Below are 24,811 nucleotides of genomic sequence, written 5' to 3'. Positions count from 1 at the left end.
CTCTGGTTTGAGAGGTAAGACACAATTCCCCCCTGGTTCACTTACAAATACTTGCAAAAGCCAGGGCTGGTAGGGGGAAGGCGGGAGCTGGGAAGTCCGTCTCCCACGTGGGTGGCAGGGACCAAGTACCTGAGCACCCATCAGCAGGAAGCCGGAATTAAAGGTGCAGCCAGGACTGGAACCCAGGCTCTCCAGCAGGGACAATCCTGTTGGTGTTGGCTGCCAAGGCCGTCACCCGGATCAGACGTGTCTCTGGCCAGTACTGCACAAGGAGCTGTCACAATGGATGGCAGCACCGTAGGACGTAGTCTTCTCAGGAAAAGGACAGTCGCTGCTCCAACAAGGATTCTCTCCGCAGGCCGGCGAGCTCGCCCTGGTCCCCAGGAAGCTGGCTGCAGCTGCGCCCGGCCCCTGTGCCCACGGCGGGGACACTGCGATCATGGCTGACTGGGCCCCAGAGGATTCGGCTTAAGTGTCCCACAGGTGACTTTTTTTAAATGTCTCTTTTTAATTTTTTTTTAAATTAAAGATAGTATATAGAAAACTGGGCAGAAAATTTCAACAACTATCTCCATTCTATTTTTGCTACCCTTCGTATTTAGTTTTGGGAAATTCTGCAAGGTTTACAGAAATAATCCTCCAGCTCCATAAATAAATGAAAACCAAATGACACAGTTGGAAATCAAGTTTAGTTTTATATGAACAGAAGTAGACCATCTAGAAATATTTCAGTTTATTTAAATTGTTAAGTAGAATATGAAACCGAATTTGTAGCTAGTACCACAGAATGGACTTCACTGTTTGGTGTTTAACGAGAACAGCTTCTACATAGGATCCCGAGAGACTTACAGAAGAGGGGCAGAGCCCTAATATTAAGCAAATAAAACTCATGTTTTAAACAGATTATACAAAAATTGATTTATACTCCATTTCCCTTTTTTTGATAGAGAAAGTGCAGATTTAACAAAAGGTAGCCATATCCTTTCTATGTACAATGCCGACTAGAATTATGCAAACACCAAAACTGTCAGTCTGTTACCCAAAAATCCCAGTGTTGAGCTCTTAAACCTTAAGTCACTGAACTGAGGAAGCGTTAGAGGATTAGAAATGAAAAGGCTACTGCCACATTCCAGATACAGGGAAGTAACAAAGTTAATCTAACAGGTTCATCCTAAAACCTTGAGAAGTTTAGTATCACTTCATTATTTTTTTAGTGGAAAATGAGGGGTTATTTGGCAATGCTGCTTTTTACTAGTAAACAGTGATAAAGTCAAGTGAGGGAAAAATCCGAGAACAGTCGGTCAGGCATATAAAACTGTTTCCAGGGCACTATCGGAAAAATCCACGGATTTTCACAGCCGATAGGTCCCTGTGTTGTTCCGTCATTAAGATGCTGATCACAGCACAGAAAGACTTTTCAATGGGAGCCGCTGTCCTAAACTCGGCCTCTGCTGGGAGTGAATCACGCCTTTCACAGGGACCCAACAAAGGTGTCATCTTAGGATGCTAGCAGCATAGCAAACTTAACTAATGACAGCACTGGAGCAAAGCTAGAGAACCCCAGGGAAAAGGGCCAGGGCGAGAGACAGCTGGGGGGCTCATCTGCACGTGAAAAGCCTTCTGTGTCCTTTTTCCAAATCACGGCAATATGGATGTGAAGATATGACTTAGTAAGATTCTAAAGTATTTCTAAATCTTAAGGTAAAGACAACACTGAAAAAGTGTTCTTCAGAGGCCAAATCAATACATTTGGCGAGCGTGGTTAATAAAATTCACTCCTCGTCCTCTTTTTTCTTTTTTTTTTTTTTTTGAGATCACCTTTGCTGGGCTACCACATGCTAGAGGAGTTGCCAAAATGGAGACGACTCACACGTGGGCTAAGAGATTGATCTAGGACAGTGGAGAGCTGTGCGCCTCCTGGGACAAACCACAACACCCTCCACACACGAGCGCATGCAGCTAACTCTTCCGTTTCTGAAGGAAACTCAATGGGCAGCCGGCGGGGGGGGGGGGGGGGGGGACGGGGGGGGCGACGACAGGGGAACGGAGGCGTGAGATGGTGACTGCGGAGGTCGGGACAAGCTCTAGGGGAGCAAGTGTGGGAAGACACGGATGAACTGGCATTGGATGGCAGGCGGTTAGAATACTTCTTCAGTTTACTTAGCAAGTTAAGTCAGTGCTTTATGTTAAACTTGACGTCCTACTATTTGCCCCATTCATTTTTAAATAACTCATACCATGGGGAGAAGCAAATAAAGCAGCATGCAGGAAGGTGAGAGGAAGAAGTGGCCAAGGAGAACAGGGGGACAGGAACAGCTTTAAATATCAAGGCCACTTAATGAGACTCAGCAAACCAAAGCTATCATATATATATATTTTTTTTGCATTACCCTTTGTCCTCAATTAACTAGCCTGAAAATGACAGCCAAGCAAACCACACACTTTTTAATGGTTATATGTTTGGATGATATATCTTCTGCACATGCTTCCACCAAAACAAAAAGGAAAAACCAAAGAAGTTCCTTTCCACATAAGGCACAGGACAAAATTAACCCCATTTACATAGTCAAGGCGAAAATGAGTGTTTTCCTGGCTTTGCTTGTTTCCTTTGCTATCACATCTACAGATCACAGGGACTCAAGCACATTACCCATGACAGAAAATGCCACTGTTGTACAAAATAAAATGGTTAATTCTAACTTTTATTCTTATACAATTTGCAGAATAGAGTTGAAATGATTGCTATAGGTTTTAATGTTGATAAGAACTGGGCTATAATACAACTGAAATGCAGTGGTGAGCTGAGCAAGTCCATTTAAAAATGAAGTCACAGACATGATTTTGCTATACATTTTTTGTTTGAAGAAAATTAAAGTCAGCAAGCAGCCACAGATGAGAGAACAAATAAAACAGGTGGACTGGAGAGTTAAGATGAGGACAAAAATATCTGCTTTCGAGTTGGAAATGGACAGTGGTTTATTTGCAGCAAGAAGAGAACGGGTGTGGGTGGCAGCTGACGGCAGGGGGCGCTCAGCAGCACTTGCTCTTCCAGCCTGTCACGCCGCCTCCACTGCTGATGTCTACGTTTTCACTGTTGGGCTCTTTTACAGGGGTCTGCAACGAACACAAGAACACAAAACACTGCCATGGAGAATCAACCCAAGCAGCAAAAAGCAGTTACAGTCGCATGGGACAGGTCTTCCCCACCACCCCCAGCAAAGACCTGGAAGCTTGGTTTTGATTGTTTAGCCAAAGCTGTGAACGTGGCGAGCCTCTACCCCACTTCGGCAAACACCTCTGGCCCTACCTTTGAGTGTGTTCAGCATTGGCAAGTAAGCTGTGTAAAGACGGGCGCTGGAGAGGTACACAGCCCGTCTGTCTGTCTGTCTGTCCTGAAGCATGGGCGGGGCACCTGTGCAGAAAAGCCTCAAGACACGAGGCGCCAACAGCAGCACCTCGGCGGGGGGCTAGGGGCGAGTCTCCTCTCTGTGTAATCCTCCACTTGCCAACGTTTATATGGGCAGTGCTATGCTGGACATGTGGGAAAAATGTTAGTGGTAACTTACACAACTGTGCGCCACCAGCTCGGGGCTCCCTCAGGTCCCTTTCAGGTCAGCACTGTCCCCTCAAAGTCACTCCTCACTTCCATCACAGCTCCATGTACTCCTCTGCACCTGGCTGCCTTAGCCAACCTGTGTAACTATCTGTTGTGTGTAACCTCAGTCCCTTAAAACCTAGGATGTACCTAAGAACTATTCTCTCATGGAAACAATAAATGAAATTAAGGCAGCTTACTTTGGGTAGCTCAAGGGGTGGTGGTGGGGGAACACCTTAAAACCTGCAGCAGCCCAAGGGAGGCCGACTTAACTCACACCAAGGAGAACTTTTCTACTTGCCCTTGGAGCTCACCTACTCTGCCTTTTGGGATTCTTTTCCTCCGTGAACGCTAAAACAGCAAGTTATGCATAAAAGACTATGGTAGGTTTCCCCAAACAAGCGTTGTTACCAACACAGAATAGTCAGCTCAGGACCTCGCCCAGAGCAAGAAAATTATTCATAGACTTGCATGGGAAATACTCGGTGTGAGAGCTTCCGGGTGTGGGTGTGGAAAGCTGGGGAAGCCCACACTGTGTACTTAGCAACTCGCTCCCAGCCACCTCTTTTAGAGTCTACTTTAAGGGTCTAAGTGAAATTATCCCATGCAGAACAAACCAATTCATAGGCAAAGTATTAACTTCATCACATTTAACTTTAAGCGGGTTCCTGGCTAAGAAAAGGCCAGGCACGAGACAAAAGAATGAACAAAGTTTACAGAAAAGGAAATGCAAAGTGATTCTTAACCCTATTTTAACAATTTTATCTGAAAGGCTTGAAGAGAAGGAATTCCCAGCTGCTGGTTGATTTCCTAAATGGCCACAACAGCCAAGGCTGCGCCAGGACGAAGCCAAAGAACCTGGAACTCCATCTGGGTCTTCCATGTGTGTGGCAGGGGCCCAAGGTCTTGGGCCATCTTCCTTCCACTGCTTTCCCAGGCAGATGAGCAGGGAGCTGGATCGGAAGCAGAGCAGCCAGGACTGGAACCGGAGCTCTGATGTGGCAATGACTGACCTGTCCAAATAATCAGCAATTGGGCTGACACGAGTCCTGGCTGCTCTACTTGTGGTCCAGCTCCCTGCGAACACACTTGGGGAAGCAGCAGGGGCCTGTACCCATGTGGGAGACCCAGAAGAAGCTCCTGGCTTTAACCTGGTCCAGCCCTGGTGGTTGTGGCCACTTGGGGAGTAATCCAGCAGATGGAAAATCTCTGTCTCTCCTTCTCCCTCTCTGTAACTCTGCCTTTCAAATTAAAAAAAAAAAAAAAAATTAAAACTTAATACTAATGAGAAGTTTGCATTTGATGTATTTAACACATAACTTTACTACACCAAAACAAGTGTATAGAAAAAAATATTGCCTTCTATGTTGGACCTTGGTCCAAGGAGAGAACTCTTTTAAAAGCTCTTTCCTTATTGCTGTATCCACACAGCCTTTAATATGGTAATAAGGAAGTTCTGTATCACCAGAATGACAATTAAATGAAGACTGTGTAACATTATTGAGAAGAAAGCCAAGCCCAGACCAGTTAGAAGAGGAGACACAGCATGGACAGAAAGAAACCAGAAAGCATGGAGACCAAACAGCCAACAAGACAAGAAGGTGGAAACATGGGTATTCCAGTAGATTCTGGAATGCCTCCCACTGGTCATATCTTGGTCTTTCTCAGACTGTACCAAATACTTTTTCTGAAATAGTTTCCCTTAACTGATTTAGTACTATTTTTCTATTACATTTTTCATTTCTCAAGAGTAATAAAACATTATTTTCTAAAAAAAATTCTATTGAGCTTTACCTAAAATAATCGTTTAAAAAATTTCCATTGTATAATTTAAAAAAGAAACCTGTTAGAACTTCAGAACAAAACTGCCCTAGAGGACAGTGAGGGATTCTGCAGCCTCCCTCCAACCACCGTGTCACCCAGAGCTACTAGGGCTTGGTGTCTGTCTCGCCTTCCCAGATCTTTATTTGCTGAAAGTAGCCCCCACGTTTTTGGTATATCATTTTAAAAACCGAGATCACTACACATGCCTAATTTGCTTTTTATCAATGTTCTATAAATATCCTTTACATGCAATTGTTCTGAGCCTCCCTCAATTCTCTGAAATCAATTTACCTGACTGGATTCTCACAGAAAGCCACCTTCAAAAGCAGCAACTTCCAAACCGTGACCTGTAAGACGCTGGTGCCTTGGAAAGCACCACCTGTGTCCGGGAACTGAGGACTGTCCGGCCTGGCCCGACACTCACTCCTGCACCCCTCACCTACACTTTAAGAAATGAAGTTGCTTGGCTTTAATGATTTTATACCGAAAATTTACTTAATGGAAATATCTGAAATCAATTTTTTAGACGTGCTCAGAAATTTCTCCAGATTTGTATTTTGCAACCCCATTACAGCGCACGTTTAGTGTTTGAAATGTGTACTGAAAAACACTTCCCATAATAAATACATGTATTTGTATTTGTATTTGCCTGAGAAGTGACTGCATGTGGGTGAGAGAACAGAGGCTATTTCCCAAGACACTCAGCAGGAAGTACAAACGGGAACTTACCTTTCGAAGGATGTCTTCAGCTAACGTGAGGAAAGCCTTTTCAATGTTTATATTTGCTTTCGCACTAGTCTCAAAGAATCTAATACCATGCTCCCTTGCAATCTAAAAAAGAAGCAAAATGTCATAAAAGTATCCAGTATGACTCCCCCACAAGGAAGATTAACCAGACACTGAATGATGGAATCATACTTAACATCCCAACATTCCTTTAAAGTTTTGCCTAGTGCTTTTCCTTCTTTGTTGCTTAAATAAGGTTAAAAATACTACAGCCAAACCTAAAGGTCTCCTCTCTGTGCTGGATATGTACTGAATGGTAAACTGCTGTTTCCAAGGTGGATTCTGAGACCAGCTCTTGGTGTACTTCCATACCATGAGTATAGAACATCATCAAAAGCAGTACCACCTTCACAAAGGCAGCATAGCAGTTTCATTGAGAAATTCTTACCTGTTCTCCTTTCCCTTTAGGTACAACTCTTTTATCATCCATATCACACTTGTTTCCTAGTAACATTCTTTCCACATCTTCATTGGCATGCTAAAATGGAATAAAGTTTTAATTTTACTCACAACTATGAATTGTGGCTTAACAGTCTCAAAAAATAATTTGCTCAATTTAGAATGTCATCTCAATAGCTTGAACATTTTAAAGTAATCATACAAAACTATCCCATGCTAAAAACTGATAAAAACCTTTTAAAAAGAAAGATTGTATTTATTAATTTGAAAGTTACAGAGAGTGATCTTCCATCCACTGGCTCACTCCCCAAATGGCCACAATGGCTGGAGCTGGAGCAGAAGTGGAGTAGCTGGTTTTTGAAGTGGTGCCCAAACGGGATGCTGGCATTGCAGGCAGTGGCTTTACCCACACACCACAGTGCTGGGCTCCAATTTTTTTTTTTTTTTTTAATAAGTTTGAGAAACAGACACAGCTCCCACCTGCTGGCTGACTCCCAGTACCTGCAACAGCCAGGGCTGGGTCAAGCTAAAGCCAGAAGCCAGGAACTCCATCCTGGTCTCCAACCTGAGTGGAAGGGGCCCAAGTACTTGAGTCATTATCTGCTACCTCTCCAGTGACAGGAATGGATCCTAGGCACTCCAAAATGAGACACACACCTAGCAAGTGGCAGCTTAACTGGCTGTACCACAGCACCCACCCCAGAAGAGTCATTCTTACCCAGGAATCTACGGATGGACTTCAGGAGCTTCAAGAATTCCAAATAATCACATACAAAACTCAAGTCATGGGAGTTAATACGTTTTTCTGGTAATATTAAAAATGCTGAATGAGTCCCCACCCCCAAAAAAATACAGAAGCACTGCTCTAAGACCTTCCCAGCCACTAACATCTATCAATACCCTGATCACTAACAGACACCACAAGCTGCCAGACACAAACCTCAGTCGCTGCTAAAACAATTCATCCAAGTTCATAGCTTTGGGGACCACTAGTACACCACTAGCTTCTAAGTTAAAGCATAAGCAGGCCAATGAAAGGAAGTCAATAAATAAGTGATCAACAAAATACTACAAATGTACAATTAATTACCTAAGAGGTAAATTGAAAGTGTTGCGGTAATATGAGCCTGGTTCAAAAACAATTCGTAAAGCAATCTGACAGCCAAGTTACAACCCACTATACCTCCATACCCAGACACGGCACTTTCTGAGGTCAGTGAAGAAATAGATGAAAGACCTTACACATCTGTGACGTTTCAGGGCATAATTGTAACTTGCTAAAGAAAAAAAAAAAAGATTTGAAGAAAAAGCCCGAAGAAACAAGACCTTAGAGCCCTGCACAGCACAGAATGGTCCCACAGCTTCACGTAGGGGGCCAGTGAGCACATCCTGGCTGAGTGCAGAGTTCCTTCCGCCGGACGGCGTTGCCCCCAGGCTCCCTGTCCAAGCTGCCCTCCACCTCCTCACTCAGACTTGCCTCCTGGTGGCTGTAGGGACCCTCTCACCTAAAGGGGGCAGGGCAAACCACGGCAACAGCAGGTCTAGCTCTGATGAAAATTGTTGGTACTGATCAGGAAGGCGTCTATCTCAAATAGTCCTTTCTCTTTAGAATCAGTATCTCTTTCTGCAAGAAAATTTAGAGTTGCATCTGCACTGACCTATACCCATTTCTTGCTGATTTTCATCAGGAAGTTAAAGCCAGAAGCAAACAGGCACCTTCAAGTGGGACTAACAACCCACAAGCAAGGATGTAAGTTTTTTTACAACGTGTTTCAGGGCAGGTGTCTGGTAGTTAAGATGCCGGCAACACACATCCTTATCTCATACTGGAGTGCCTGGGGTTTGATCCTGGCTCTGGCTCCTGACACCACTTCCCTAAGTGCAGACTAGGAGGCAGTGAGTGAGTGCTCAAATGGTTAGCTCCCTGCTAATTACACAGAGCTGGAATGAATTCCAGGTTCTCAGTTTCCTGGCCAGTCCTGGCCTTTGTGGGCATTTGGGGAGTAAGCCAATAGAAGGGAGCTAGCTCTGTGTCTGTCTCTCTCTTTGCCTCACAAATAATTTATCAAAATATGTTCTGACATTGTGAAGTCTCTTACATTCCTCTTTAGACATCAGCACTAGCAGAAGTGATTTTTTTTTTCTTTTTTAATTTTTTGACAGGCAGAGAGTGGACAGTGAGAGAGAGACAGAGAGACAGGTCTTCCTTTTCCGTTGGTTCACCCTCCAATGGCCACCGCAGCCAGTGCGCTGTGACCGGTGCACCGCACTGATCCGAAGACAGGAGCCAGGTGCTTCTCCTGGTCTCCCATGCGGGTGCAGGGCCCAAGGACTTGGGCCATGCTCCACTGCCTTCCCGGGCCATAGCAGAGAGCTGGACTGAAAGAGGTGCAACCGGGACTAGAATCCAGGGTGCTGGCGCCGCAGGCGGAGGATTAGCCTATTGAGCCGTGGCGTTGGCCAGAAGTGATTTTCAAAGTGTTTACTCCCCAAAGGGCTGCAGCAGTCGGAGCTGTGCAAGGTTGAAGCCAGCTGCGGGATTCCATGCAGGTCTTCCACGTGGGTGACATGACCTTGATTACTGAGCTAACACCTGCTGCCTCCCAGGTGCACTGGCAGGGAGCTGGATCCAAAGCAGAGAAGCTGGAATCCAAACCGGCACTCTGATGGGATCCGAGAGTCCAAAGCAGCAGCTTAATCTGATGCACCACAATATGTGCCAGGCTCACCTGTTAAAAGGCTGTTCTCACACAGAAATGACCATTACTATCCAGCAATGTCACATTTCTGGGCTCATTAGGTAACAATGCATTGCTATCAGCCTAAGAAACGTTCTGGGTTAACATTTTCTTGACCCAAATTTCTTTTCCTAATTACTGCCCCTTTTACACAGTGAAGAGACAGCAGCATGACTGAGAAAAAAGAAAATACTTCCAAAGCAGCTGCAATATACTTCACTGGATAACAAACACAATGAAAAAGTCAACAATACGAAACAACTCTTTTCGGCTGAGAGCCAACACCAACACTAAGAAGGAAGCAGCCAGCGGTACAACAGGCTCCACTGCAAAACTTAGGAGGCCGCTAAAACAACACTCAGAATGGGAACAGCTTCTCGCGGATGCTTCCTGATCCCAACATGCACATTAACCTTTCATTCGGATACTTAAAACTTGTGCTTATAACTCCATCAAAAACACACACACAAATAGACTAGTGGATGCACCACACAGATACAATTTCCAGAGACACGTTTGTTTAGAGGCACACATCTCTATAAATTATACACCCAGACTGTAACTAGTTTAAAAGCAGCCTGTATTTCCCAAGGTGCTAATGCACAGAAATACGTTTAGAGCAGACACTGCGTTGCAGTGTGTTAAGCTGCCTCTGAGATGCCCACATCCCATATCAGTGCTGATCTAAGTCCCGGCTACTCCGCTTCTGATCTGGCTTCCTGGTAATTTATTCTGAGTCAGCAGAAGATGGCTCAAGTGCTCTGGTCCCCGTCAGCCATGTGGAAGACCTAGATGGAGTTCTGGGCTGTCTTCAGCCCAGCCCCAGCTGTTGCAGGCATTTGAGGAATGAACCAGTGGATAAGCATTCTCTCTCTCTGGTCTCTCTGTCACTCTTTCAAGTAGATGAAAATAAATAAGCATTTAAAAAAAAAATTTCAGCACTAATAACATCTTGGGGCACATAGTTCAGGTGCAAACAAGGCTGTCCACTGTAGGTGCTGAAGAGCACTCTATTAGCTGCGAAATAGCATTCTCCTTAGAGCTCAGTTGTGACAACCAAGAATATCTCCACACACCATCAAACATTCCCGGGAGGTAAAATCGTAGCTGACTGACAACTACTGATGCAGAAAAAGATCACAGTCCACCATTAAATAAATTAGAGATTTCAAGTAACTCAAAAGGATGTCTTAGTTAATAATTAACCAAGAAACCATTCAGAAGCCAAGATAGGTTCACAACCATGACACACTAAGTTGTTAAATTTGTCTTAAGGGGCCAGCACTGTGGTGTAATAGGTTAAGCCTCCACCTGTGGTGCCAGCATCCCATATGCTCTTCCAATCCTGCTCTCTGCTGTGGCCTGGGAAAGCAGTAGAAGATGGTCCAAGTCCTTGGGCCCCTGCACCCATGTGGGAGACCCAGAAGAAGCTCCTGGCTTCAGATTGGTTCCACCTGTTGCAGCCATTTTGGGGAGTGAAGGATGGAAGACCTCTCTGTCTCTCCCTCTCTCTGTCTGTAACTCTACCTCTCAAATAAATCTTTAAAAAATGTTTTAAAGCATTATGTTGTCAAAACTGAAGCTAAAAGCACACCTACTCATTTCAGAGAAAGAAGATGACACTAAGTATTCTGTGGATCTCAAGCTAAGGTCTTTGGTCCACATCACCTCTCCATTAATATCTCTATACCTAATGTAGTTACCTTCATCATATAACAAAAGTAAATTATGAGGTTTTAAGATTTATTTTTATTAGTTATTTGAAAGAGAGTTACAGAGAAAGGTAGAGACAGACAGAGAGGTCTTCCATCCACTGGTTCACTCCCCAGATGGCCACAACGGCCGGAGCTGAGCTAATCCAAAGCCAAGAGCCAGGAGCTTCTTTCAGATCTCCCATGCGGGTACAGGGGCCCAAGGACCTGGACCATCTTCTACTGCTTCCCCAGGAAGCCAGATCAGAAGCTGAGTAGCCGGGACTTAGATCAGCGCTGAGATATGGGATGTGGGCATCTCAAATGGCAGCTTAACACACTGCAAGCAGAGAGCTGGAAGGGAAGAGGAGCAGCCGGGACTAGAACCGGCGTCCATATAGCCATATAGGATGCCAGCGCTTCAGGCCAGGGCTTTAACCTTCTGCGCTACAGCATCAGCCCCATGAGGTTTGTTTTACTTATTTTTAAGATTTACTTATTTATTTGAAAGTCAGAGTTATAGAGAGAGGGGGAAGAGACAGACAAAGAGATCTTGCATCCACTGGTTCACTCCCAGATGGCTGCAATAGTTGGAACTGGGCTGGGTCAAAGGAGCTTTTTCCAGGTCTCGCATGTGTGTGGCAGGGGCCTAAGCACAAGGACCATCTTCCGCTGCCCTTCTCAGGCCATCAGCAGGGAGCTGTATTGGAAGTGGAGCATCCAGAACTTGGATCAGCACCCAGGTGGGATGCTGGAGTTGCAGGCATTGGCTTTACCTTCTATGCCACAATGTCTCCCCTTAATCTATTTTAAATTTGAATCCATTACATTCTTTCCACCAGTCCCATCCTCATCTACTCACCTCTTCAGGTCTTTTCTCAAATTCATTACCCTCAACTGCCAGCCCTACCTTCAGAACTTGGTGACAACTAGCAAAGTATCACATGCTTCCTGAGCCTTAGTGTTGGGCAGGGACTGTGGTTTTTGGTTTTGTTGTTGTTGTTGTTGTTGTTGTTTTAAGATTTATTTTATTTGAAAGAGAGTTACAGAGAGATGCAGAGAGAGAGAGAGAGAGATCTTCCATCCACTGGTTCACTCCCCAAATGGCTGCAACAGCCAGAGCTGAGCTGATCCAAAGCCAGGAGCCGGGAGCTTCTTCCGGGTCTCCCACATGGGTGCTGGGGCCCAAGGGCTTGGGCCATCTTCTAGTTTTCCCAGGCCATAGCAGAGAGCTGGATCAGAAGTGGAGCAGCCAGGACTTGAACCAGCACCCATATGGGATGCTGGCACCCCAGGCGGCAGCTTTACCTACTATGCCACAGTGCCGGCCCCAGGGGTTATGCTCTGCTTTCTGTATAGATTGATCTCTGGCTCTAGCACATGATCCTGTCACTGCTATCCACCCAGATGTGATTCAGCCGAGAGCAGTTCAAAAATGAATTTATAGCCGGCGCTGCGGCTAATCCTCCGCTTTGCGGCGCCAGCACACCGGGTTCTAGTCCCGGTCGGGGCGCCAGATTCTGTCCCGGTTGCCCCTCTTCAAGGCCAGCTCTCTGCTGAGGCCAGGGAGTGCAGTGGAGGATGGCCCAAGTCCTTGGGCCCTGCACCCCATGGGAAACCAGGAGAAGCACCTGGCTCCTGGCTTCGGATCAGCGCGGTGCGCCGGCTGCAGCACACCTGCCACGGCAGCCATTGGAGGGTGAACCAACAGCAAAGGAAGACCTTTCTCTCTGTCTCTCTCTCTGTCCACTCTGCCTGTCAAAAAAAAAAAAAAAAAAAAAAAAAAAGAACTTTTGCAGAGGCATGCCTCAGACCTCCAAATCTGTGACCTAAATAAACATCTCCCCTTTATAAGTAGCCTGCCTTACATATATCATTAGAGCAACCACAAAACCCTACTAACATAGTAGGGGATGTCATGCTGCAAACCCAGCTGACCTTTCAAAGCATGATCTCAAGAGCTGTAAAACATTTTAATAGTTCCAAAAAGCTATGTGTTGTATTATTTTTGGCAACCACAATATACTAATGTATATGAAACAATCAGAATTCACATAACAAAATTCATGTTTAATTTATATGTCCATAAAACCTTTATGCTATATAATACTACTAAATTAGAGGAAATGCTTTGGAAAAAACAGAGTTCAGGAGTGGGAGTTTGGGGCAGTGGTTCCATATCAGAATGCCTGGGTTTGAGTCTTGGCTCCTCCACTTCTGACTCAACCTCCCCAACACACTCCCTGAGAGGGAGCAGGTGATGGCTCAAACACATGGTTCCCTGCCACCTAGATGAAAGAGCAGGACTGAGGTCCAGGCTTCTGGCTTCAGCTTGGCCCAATTCTGGCTGTTTTATCTAGGGAGTGACCCAGTCAATAGATTATCTCTGCTTCTTTGCTTTTCAAATAAAATAAATACACAAAACTCATGAGTATATAAAAGCAAGGTCATGTACCAATTGTAAAATAAGCTATTTTTTAAAGTGTTTATTCCCTCATATCATTTTTTTTTTAAGATTATTTATTTGAAAGAGAGTTACAAAGAGAGGTAATTACAGAGAGAGGCAGAGACAGAGAAAGAGGTCATCCATCTGCTGGTTCACTCCCCAGATGGCCACAGCGGCTGGAGCTGCACTGATCCAAAGCCAGGAGCCAGGAGCTTCTTCCAAGTCTCCCACATGAGTGCAGGGGCCCAAGGACTTGGGTCATCTTCTACTGCTATTCCAGGCCATAGCAGAGAGCTGGATTGGAAGAGCAGCAGCTGGGAATCAAACCAGCGCCCATATGAGATGCCAATGCTTCAGGCCAGGGCTTTAACCCGCTGCACCTCAGTGCCGGACCCGTAAAATAAGCTATTAAAGCTCAATTCAGGGGCCAGTGTTGTGGCACAGTGGGTTAAACTGCCATTTATGATGTCGGCATCGCATATCAGAGTGCCAGCTTAAGTCTTAGCTCCACTCCCCTGGGAGAGCAGCAGATGGCTCAAGTACAAGTACTTGGGTCCCTGCCACCCATGTGGGAGACTGGATGGAGTTCCTGACTCCTGGCTTTGACCTGGCTGCCACAGCATTTTGGGGAGTAAACCAGTAAATGAAGATCCCCACCCCCATCTGCCGTTCAAATAAATGTTTTAAAAAGCTCAACTCGCTACCGCGGCGGCCATTGGAGGGTGAACCAACGGCAAAAGGAAGACCTTTCTCTCTGTCTCTCTCTCTCACTGTCCACTCTGCCTGTCCAAAAAAAAAAAAAAGCTCAACTCGGGGGCCGGCGCTGTGGCGTAGATGGTAAAGCCACCGCCTGCAGTACCAGCATCCCATATGGGCGCCAGTTTGAGTCCCGGCTGCTCTGCTTCTGATCCGGCTCTCTGCTATGGCCAGGGAAAGCAGTAGAAAATGGCCCAAGTGCTTCTTGGGCCCCTGCGCCCATGTGGGAGATCTTGAAGAAGCTCCTGGCTCCAGACTGGTGCAGCTCCGGCTGTTGCGGCCAATTGGGGAGTTAACCAGTGGATGGACGACCTCTCTCCCTCCGTGTAACTCCAACTTTCAAATGAATAAATCTTTAAAAAAAAAAAGCTCAACTTGGGCAGGTGCTGTGGCTTAGCGGATAAAGCTGCCGCCTGCAGTGCCAGCATCCCATACAGGCACAGGTTCAAGACCCAGCTGCTCCACTTCCAATCCAGCTCTCTGCTATGGCCTGGGAAAGCAGTAGAAGATAGTCCAAGTGCTTGGTTCCCTGCACCAGTGTGGGAGACCCAGAAGAAGCTCCTGGTTTTGGATCAGCTCAGCTCCGACCGTTGTGGCCACCTGGGGAGTGAACCAGCGGATGGAAGACCTCTCTCTCTCTGCCTCCCCTTCTCTCTGTGTAACTCTGACTTTCAAATAAATAAATAAATCTTAAAAAAAAAAAAAAAACAACAAAAACCCTCAAGTTGCTAAGAATTCACAAATCATGAAATTTATCCCCTCTAAAAACTACATAACTGAGCATTTTTAGATATATTCACAAGGAGTTCAACTACCCCCCCCACCTGACTTTAAATATTTACATCATCCTCCCTCAAACCTGCACCTGAACTTATCACTCCTTTTCCCCTGCAACATCTCCCCAGCACCCAGGAACTATGAATCTACTTTCTACTTCTATGGACATAGCAATATGGACATTTTAGGAAAAAAAAAATCCCACAATATATGGCCTTTTGTGTTTAGTTTCTTCCACAACGTTTTCACAGTTGCCCGCAAGCTGCCATGTATCATGGTAACTGCTGCACTGATGGATACACAACACTCCATTCATCAGTTTACAGGTAACTTGAGTTGTTTCTACTTTTTGGCCTTTATGAATATGTCACTATAAACATTCACATATACTTTCGTGTGGTATGTTTTCGATTCTCTGGGGTACACAGAAGAATTCTGGAGTCATATGTTAATTTCCTCTATTTGACGAACTGCCAAACATCTCCCAGAGCAGCTGCACCACGTACACCCTTACCAACAACAGATGAGTGCCACGATTTCTCCAAATGTTGTCCTCTAGCACTTGGTTCTGTCTGTCCTTCTCACGACAGCCATCCTAGTGGCTAAAGTAGTATGTCACTGATGTTTTGATTTGTCTTTTCCTAGTGACTACCAAGGCTGAGCATCTTGGCATGGGCTTATTTGGCTGCTTGTAGATCATCACATTTGGAGAAATATCTGTCCAGATCCTTTTCCTACTTAAAATTTGCATGACTGTTCTTTTATTCTTTTGTTTTTAAAAATTTATTTTTTACTTGTTTGAAAGTCATAGCTACAGAGAGAGGAAGAGTCAGACAAAGAAAAAGATCTTCCATCCGCTGGCCCACTCTGGCTGGCCAGAAGCCAGGAGCTTCATCCATATCTTCCATGTGGGTGCAGGGGCCCAAGCACTTGGCTCATCTTCCGCTGCTTTCCCAGATGCATTGACAGGGAGCTGGACTGGAAGTGGAGCAGCCAGGACTCAAATTGGTGCCCATATGGGATGCCAGCACTGCAGGCGGCATTTCAACCTGTTACACAACAGCACCGGATCCATCCTTTTATTCTTGAGTAATAAGAGTTCTTTAAATACTCCACATACACAAGCCTCATCAAATACTATACATGATTTGCAAATATTCTTATCCATTCTGTGGGTTGGCTTCTTTTTTTTAAATTATTTTTTTTAAAAAGAGTTATTTATTTAAAAGGCGGAGTTAGAGAGAGAGAGAGAGAGAGAGAGAGAGAGAAATCAATTGATTTTCTGTTCACTGGTTCACTCTCCAGATGGCTGCAATAGACAGGGCTGGGCCAGACTGCAGACAGGAGCCTCTTCCTAGTCTCCTACTTGGGTGCAGGAGCCCAAGCACTTGGACCATCTTCTGCTGCTTTCCTAGATGCATTAGTTGGGAGCCGGAATGGAAGCAGAGAAGCCGGAACTCAAATCAGCACCCAAATGGGATGCATGGGCATCACGTGCAGCAGCCTCACCCGCTACACCAGCCAGACCCACGTTTTTACTTAACGGTAATCTTCGAAGTACAGAAGTTTTTGATTTGATGCAGTCCAACTTTGTCTTTTGTCACGTCCTCTTTTGCAATGTGTCATATCTAGGAATCCACTGCCTAATCCAAAGTCACAAAGATATATTCCTGTGTTTTAAGAGTTTAATGGCTTTAGCTCTTCCATTTAGATGATCCACTTTGAATTAGTTTTTCTGTATGGTTTGAGGTAGGAACCCAACTTCCTTCTTTCGCATGGGGGTATCTAGTTGTTCAGCATCATCTGTTGGAAGGACTGTTCTCCCTTTGAACTTCCTTGGCAATCTTGTTAAAAGCCAACTGTTGATGGGTCTCTATTTATGCCAGTACCATATTGGTTTGGGGTTTTATAAATTGCTCATTCCCAAAATGCCTTCAATAGCTTAGGCTGGGCCGCGTCAAAAAGAGCTGGCAACTCAATCCAGGTATCCAACACAGGAGTAGGAGCAGGAGCCCAACTACTTGAGCCATTGCTGCGGTCTCCCAGGTCCACACTAGCAAGAACCGAGTCAGCAGCAAGAGCCAGGCACTGAAGCCAGGTACCCAGATGTGGGATCTATATGTATTAACCACTAGGTTAAACATCAGCCCAGGATTTTCTTCTTTAACAGCAGAGTTTTAAATATCTCAGTTTATGTTGAGAAACTCAAGTTATGAGCGTATGTCTGTGGTAAAATAAAAGACACATGTGGGGACTCTGTTCCCAGTTCCTAAGTCCCTGAGTGTGACAGGAATACCCCTTGTTACTCCTAAGAGCCCTTTTCTATCCTAACAGCAATCACACTATTGAGGTGGATGGGCAGCAGGGCCACTATCCAGCTTCATGAGGGTGGCTGGTCTCCAGGAGAACCAACCAAGTGTTTAGAGGGCTAGGCTTTTATAGTACCTCCTGGACTCCCCAGGGCGGGAGAAGGGCTGGGGAGGCCAATGAATTAATCCTGCCAAAGTATGGAAACTTCACTTAAAACCCTGAAGCAATGAAGCTAGGAAGCTTCCAGGCTGGTGAACACATTCAGGTGCTAGGAGAGTAGTGTAACGGAGAAGGCAGAGCCGCTCTGCGCCCACACACACCACACCTTGCACACACATCTCTATAGTCAGCTCTTCCTCAGTTGTGTCCCTTCTAATAAAACTGCAATCAGTAAGTACAGCACTTTCCTGTGTTCTAGGAATCACTATAGCCAACTATCAAACCTGAAACAGAAGTGTGGGTAAGCTGGGGTCCCAGAATTTGGTGTCTAATGGGAGGGAGGGCAGTCCTGAGGGCCTGAGCCCTTAAACCTACGGAGTGGGACACAACTCTGGGTACTTAATGTCAGAATAGGATCAAATCCTTGGCTATCAGCTGATGCGGAGCTAGAGAAATGGTCATTAGGACAACCCTGCAAAGACTCTAACTAAACTGTTTTACACAGACTACCTGGTCTAACTATAAAATAAAGGATAAAGAATTTAAAAAACTAGTAATGAGCCCTTTGTACTGCTACCACTAAAGTATTGTCTTGAATCAAATAATTGGCTTAAAACTTAGTCAAAATCTGCTTTTAAAAAAAATTTATTTCAGAGGCAGCGCTGTACAGTGGGTAAAGCTGCTGCCTGCAGCACCAGCATCCCATCTGGGTGGCCACTTTGAGTCCTGGCTGCTCCACTTCCAATCTAGCTCCCTGCTAATGGCCCAAGTACTTAGGCCACTGCACCCATTTGGGAGACCCAGATGAAGCTCCTCCAGGCTTCAGCCTGACCCAGCACCAGCTGTTGCGGTCATCTGGGGAGTGAACCAGTGGATAAAAGACCTCCTTCTGTTTCTCTGCCCCAACCTCACTGTAACTCTGCCTTTCAAATACAGAGTGAAATACAGAAATACAAATACAGAAAAGCAGAGTGAAAGAGAGAGATGGAGAGAGGAGTATCTTTGATCTGAGGGTTCTCTCCCCAAATGGCCTCAACAGGCAGGACTGTGCAGCCTAAAACCAGGCACCCAGAATGCCATCCAGCTCTCCCCTGTGGGTAGCAGGGACGCAAGAACTTGAGCCATCATTTGCTGCCTCCCCAGGCATATTAGCAAGAAGCTAGATTGAAAGAGGATGTAGAACTCGAACCTGCACTACGACATGGAATGCATGCATCTCCAACAGTTTAACCTGATGTGAGATAACACCTGCTTGTGCTGTGAACTGATAAGCAATATTACTTACAATAACATTACATGTAATGACATGACATTGGTTAGGCTTTTACTATAGTAGAACTCTGTATATTTAACAAAGTCACGAAGAGGTATGACACTGCCATAAAAATTTTTTTTAATTACTACCAAAAACTTCATTAACTCATCTGATAAACATTCACTGAGAGGCACTGTAAAAATCAATGGTGGTTTCTCTTTGGGGCCATCTTATAAAATGGGTATAGAGAACTTTTTGGTAACTAATAATTCCCATGATAGAGTTCTAAATAGATTAAGGAAAAGGCATGAAGAAAATAACATTACTTCTAAAATACAGAAATATCTCAATAATGACTTCAATAATAATGATACATTATATCTCTAAGATCAGTTGGAATATTCTTCCAAAACAGGAACACAAACATGATCATAAAGGGTTAATGAAGTTTCTAGGTCTTACCTCATCTATGTTTCTAAGCCATTTGCTGATGTTTTCAAAACTTTTACCATTGGTGATGTCATACACTAGCATGATACCCATTGCTCCTCTGTAGTAGGAGGTTGTGATGGTGTGAAATCGCTCCTGGCCTGCTGTATCCCTGAAACAAACAGCCAATAATGTATAGTCAGGATTTTGATATTATTACTTTCCAGTTAAACAACAAAACCATAGAACAGTTTGCTAAAATACAGACTAAAAACCAACTATCTACCAAAAAGCAAGATGGGGACAACCACTCATTTAACTTTTTACTATAATCAATTATGGTTCTTTATAAATATATATAAAATAACTTTTCAGTTCAAGGAAATTTATAACGCACCCATATTGGATGAACATCTGGAAAGGAAAACAGTAGAAAATGACACACAAAACTCTTGCAGTGACTAAAAAAATACCAGGATGCACCATAAACACTCTTGGAATTCCATTTTATTTGGTGACCTAGCTCCACAATGTAACATAAAACACGTGGAAGGCAGAGCCCCACTTACAACGTTCCACACCAAGTTGTACCAAGAGAACTGCATTTATCAGTAACTACACACTAGACAGAAATCCATCTACACGTTCAGTCAGAAGTTTCAGGTGTATTTTGCTCCTGAATGATGCCCTCAGTGTATCACAAATTCCCTTCCTACAGATCATTCTCAACAACACACAAAGTGTGATTTAGTACATCCTATTTTTTCAAAAAAGCAAAAATTAAAAAAATCCCACTCACAACCCCACATCCCTCCTACTAACACTTCATTTCTGTTATTCTTAGCTAATACTTCCTCTTTTATTTTGAAATAAATATACCATTAGAGGAAGTTACAAAAATAGCAAAGGCCCCAGGTACCATTCACCCAGCTCTCCCTGATGGTAATCTCTTATGTAACTGCAGTACAATAGCAAAACCAGGAAGGTTAGGTTGGTACAATCCACAACAGGATTCAGTTTCATGGTTTTTAAATGCACTCATCTCTGTGTGCGTGTGAATAGAATTCTCTGCAACTTTATCGTATTACCCCTCTGCCCACACAAACCCTGGCCAATAGTGTTTTCCAGGTCTATAATTTTGTAATTTCCAGAATGCTATCTAAATGGAATCAGGAAGTCTGTTATCTTTTTAAATGGGCATTTGTCGCTTTCTCAGTGTCCCTGACATCCTATCCAAGTTGAGTCTGTCCCATTTTATTGCTGAGTAGTATTCCACGATTTGTTTATTCATCCTTAGAAGGACATCTGGGTTGTTTCCAGTTTTTGAATAATCCATATAAAGCAGCTCCCAGTCACCAACTGAGCCACCTGGTCAAAGACACAAAGATCGAGTTCCTGGAGGAGATCTCTCTCTTCTCACTGTCCATCACAGTCCCAGCCTGAGATTACTATCTTTTTTCCTGGGGATGTTCTCAAGTACGAGATTTTTAAACATTATGCCTGTGTAAAAGTAGACCTGCACTGGCCAGCGGAATGGGTTCAAAGCATTTATTGCCCTAAGGGACTACAACACTAACATCAATCTGGGTGTTAAGTGCTCTAAGGAAACAGCAACCTCACCACCCCGGTCCATCTTGCCATCACCCATGTATAGTGAGGGGGACAAGATCACAGAGCTCCATGCAGTCCCATCCAAGGTGGCTGACCACTGTGACTCCGTGGCTGTGGCTCATTCTACCCCCACAGGCACTGGCATCATCTCAGCCCCTCTGCCCAAGAAGCTGCTACTGACAGCCAGTATCAACATCTGCTACACTTCAGCCAGGAGCTGAGGTGCTCATCTTGTAAAGACCCACACCAGAATCCCTGTGCAGAGGACCCAGCTCTGCTTGTGCGTACTAGGCAGTTTTTACACAGGAAAAATAAAACGGTGCTAGTGCTGTGGTATATTGGGTAAAGCACCGCCTGTGATGCTGGCATCCCAAAAGGGCACTGGTTTGGGTCCTGGCTATTCCATTTCTGATCCAGCTCCCTGCTAATGCACCTGGGAAAACAGCAGAAGATGGCCCAATTGCTTGGGCCCCTGCACCCATGTGGGCAGAGCTGAATGAAGCTACTGTCCCCCTGGCTTCACTTGGCCCTGCTCTGGCCATTGAGGCCATTTGGAGAATGAACCAGCAGATGGAAGATCTCTCTCTCCTCCTCTCCCCTCTCTGCCTTTCAAACAAATAAAAGTAAATCTAAAGACAAGAAAGGAAAAGGAACAAAAAGAAAAATAAAGCTAATTATCAGGCCTTTTAAAGGGCGAGGGAGCCTAGGGATAGATTTGGGGGGTGGGGCAAGCAAAGTACAACTTGAAACAGGGTGGAAGGGAAGGCCTCACTGAGAAGACGCAGGAAATAAAGTTAGCTGAGTCACAGCAACAACTTGTATGTGGAAGAATCATGTTCTAATAGGGAAGAACTAAAGATCTAGAGGCTACGGGCAGGGATAGTAAAAGGGTCCATGTGTTTGGAATGGACAGGTAAGGGGAGATCAGTGTGAGATCAGAGAGAAAGGTGGGGATTGTGGCACAACAGGCTGAGACACCACTGAGACACCTGCATCCCATATCCAGGTGCCTGGGATCCAGCCCACCTCTACTTCTATCCAGCTTCCTGCTAATGCACACACTGGGAGGCAGAAGATGATGGTTCAAATATCTGGGCCACTGCTACAGACATGGGAGACAAAGATGGCTCTGGCCTTGTCCAGCCCAGGCTGTTGCAGATACTTAGAGAGTGAATCAACAGATAAAAGATCTCCCTCTGTGTATCACCTTTGCCTTTCAAATAAATATAAATAAAAGATCAGATACGTGTGGCAGTAGGTAGGAAACACAGATTGTGTAGGATCCTAAAGGCTCTGAAAGGACCCTTTCCTCTGGGTGAGATGGGAAATCTACCAAAGATAGGTTCTGTGAAAGAAATGGCTTACTCTGGGTTTTTATAAAGCATCATTCTATCTACTCATTGAAATTAAGTGTGTGTGTGTGTGTGTGCAAACACACAGAGGCAGAATTATGGGAGGTAATGCAGTATCTATATTAAAAAATAAATAAATAAAAACTACCAAGAGAAACACCATTTCAAAAAAAATCTTGGGGCCAGCACTGTGGCGTAGCAGGTAAAGCTTCCACCTGCAGTGCCAGCATCCCATATAGGCACTGGTTCAAGTCCCGGCTACTCCACTTCCGATCCAGCTCTCTCATATGGCCTGAGAAAGCAGAAGATGGCCCAACACTTGGGCCCCTGCACCAGCGTGGGAGACCCGGAAGAAGCTCCTGGCTCCGGATCGGCTCAGCACTGGTGTTGCAGCCAACTGGGGAGTGAACCAACGGATAGAAGACCTCTCTTTCTCTGCCTCTCTTTCTCTCTCCTCTAACTCTTTCAAATAAATAAATAAATCTTTAAAAAATTATCTTATCAAAGGCAAACTATTAATTCTTCTAGGTTTGATCCTTTAGTCGGGTTAAACCTAAGAAACTAAACAATGCACATACATATATGTGTATGCCTGTATTTATATTTATTTACATTCTCAAACCACAATATTTAACTCCATTACCTTCAGAATTTTTAAAAGCCTCTTAGGGGGCCGGCGCCATGGCTCACTTGGTTAATCCTCCGCCTGCGGCGCCGGCATCCCATATGGGCACCGGGTTCTGGTCCCGGTTGCTCCTCTTGCAGTCCAGCTCTCTGCTGTGGCCCAGGAGGGCACTGGAGGATGGCCCAAGTGCTTGGTCCCCTGCACCCACATGGGAGACCAGGAGGAGGCACCTGGCTCCTAGCTTCGGATCGGCATAGCTCCAGCTGTGGTGACCATTTGCGTTGTAAACCAACGGAAGGAAGACCTTTCTCTCTGTCTCTCTCTTTCTCTCACTAACTCTGTCAAATAAATTTTTTTAAAAAGTAATAATAAAAAAAAAACAGTCTTTTTAAACTGCGGCCGGCACTGCAGCATAGTAAGTTAAGCCTCTGCCTGCAGCACCAGCATCCCATATGGGCACTGGTTCGTGCTCACATCTTGCTCTCTCTGGGAAAGCAGTAGAAGACAGCCAAAGTGCTTGGGCCCCTGCACCCATATGAGACCCGGAAGAAGCCCTGGCACCTGGCTTCAGATCTGCTTAGCTCCAGCCAAAGCAGCCATTGGGAAGTGAACCAGCAGATGGAAGACCTTTCTCTCTGTCTCTCCCTCTGTAACTCTGTCTCTCAAATAAGTAAATTAATCTTAAAACAAACAAACAAACAAAAAACTTTTAATTTACTTCTATTTTCTTTGAAAGGCAAAGGGAGACTTTTCACCTGCTGATTTACTCCCCAAATGCCTGCACAGTCAACTATGCCAACCAGGGGCCTGGAACTCTACCACAGCCTCCTACAGGGGTGGCAGGGACCCAAAGACATGAGCCATCATCTACTACCACCCAGGGTGCTTATTAATATTAGCAGGCAGCTGAATTGGAAGCGGAACTGCCACAACTTGAACCAGGTAAAGTCATATGGAATAAGGGTGTCCCAGGCAGGGGCTTAACTGTTGCACCAAATGCCAGTCCCTCCATTCCCTTTAATGCAAAAGTACTTCAGAAAGGTCAAGGAGGGGGCCGGTGCAGTAGGTTAATCCTCTGCCTGAGGAGCCGGCATCACATACAGGCACCAGTCTGGGTCCCAGCTGCTCCACTTCTGGATCCAGCTCTCAGCTACGGCCTGGGAAAGCAGAAGAAGATGGCCCAAGCGCTCCCTACAACCACAGGGGAGACCCAGACAAAAATCCTGGCTCCTGGCTTCAGATTGGCTCAGTTCCGGCCATTGTGGCCATTTGAGGAATGAGCCAACGGATGGAAGATCATTCTATCTCTTTCACTGTCTGTAACTCTACCTCTTAAATAAATGAAATCTTTAAAAAAAAAAAAAGGTTATAGAAAATGAAATTAAAAAGGTAAGTTTATTTTGGTGCAAAAGATCTGAAATCTGTGTAAATTTTCCATAATTTATTACAGCATTTTGCAAAAACTTCCTTAAAAAGACCCCTTGTTATATGAATTTCAAGTTTTGCACAAAATAAACTTATTAATTCCATTTTCCCATGAACTTTTGTAGTTTTCTTGTTATATCAACTTACTAAGAGAATCATTATAAGAAATAGCTTTATGAAAATTTACTCTGTATTTGTGTTAATCTGGTTTTCTCTTTAACTTGAAAGGCAGTGAGAGAGAGACAGTGAGAAACCTTCCTTCCACACACTGGTTCACTCCCCAAATGCCCGCAATAGCCAGGGCTGGGCCAGGCTGAAGCCAGGAGCCAGAAATTCCATCTGAGTCTCCTCATGGGTGTCAGGGACTCAATTCCCAAAGCTTCATCTGCTACCTCATAGGATACATTAGCAGGAAGATGGATCAGCCGTGGAAGTGGGAATCCTAAGAGACTGGCTACTGCTGCTGTGCCAAAAACCCACCCTCTCCTTAACTTCTGAAAGGAACAATGTTACTTACAGCCTCCACACATCCTCTTTTCTTACCTTGGCTGTCAAGAAGTTTATAGGTAACTTTTACATATTAAGCAAAGTAATTAAGTTGTAAGCTTGTATGTTCCATTTTTCTCACTTCCA

The 24,811-nt window shown here is 44.8% G+C and overlaps 1 protein-coding gene across 1 annotated transcript in view; it reads right to left on the bottom strand.

Annotated features, from left to right (window-relative positions):
• Positions 1-675: 675 nt before the first annotated feature.
• Positions 676-24,811, bottom strand: part of RAB10 (RAB10, member RAS oncogene family) — a 95,047-nt gene continuing 70,911 nt past the window's right edge. The window contains exons 3-6 of the mRNA XM_062209108.1: positions 19,199-19,337; positions 6,594-6,683; positions 6,149-6,250; positions 676-3,114 (exon numbers count right to left, since the gene is read on the bottom strand). Coding sequence (XP_062065092.1) covers positions 3,031-3,114; positions 6,149-6,250; positions 6,594-6,683; positions 19,199-19,337 — 415 coding nt within the window. The 3' untranslated portion in view covers positions 676-3,030. The remainder of the gene's footprint in view (positions 3,115-6,148; positions 6,251-6,593; positions 6,684-19,198; positions 19,338-24,811) is intronic.

Source organism: Lepus europaeus, chromosome 13, assembly GCF_033115175.1.
Source record: "Lepus europaeus isolate LE1 chromosome 13, mLepTim1.pri, whole genome shotgun sequence".
NCBI classification, from domain to species: domain Eukaryota; kingdom Metazoa; phylum Chordata; class Mammalia; order Lagomorpha; family Leporidae; genus Lepus; species Lepus europaeus.
This window is presented reverse-complemented; position numbering and strand designations above follow the sequence as displayed.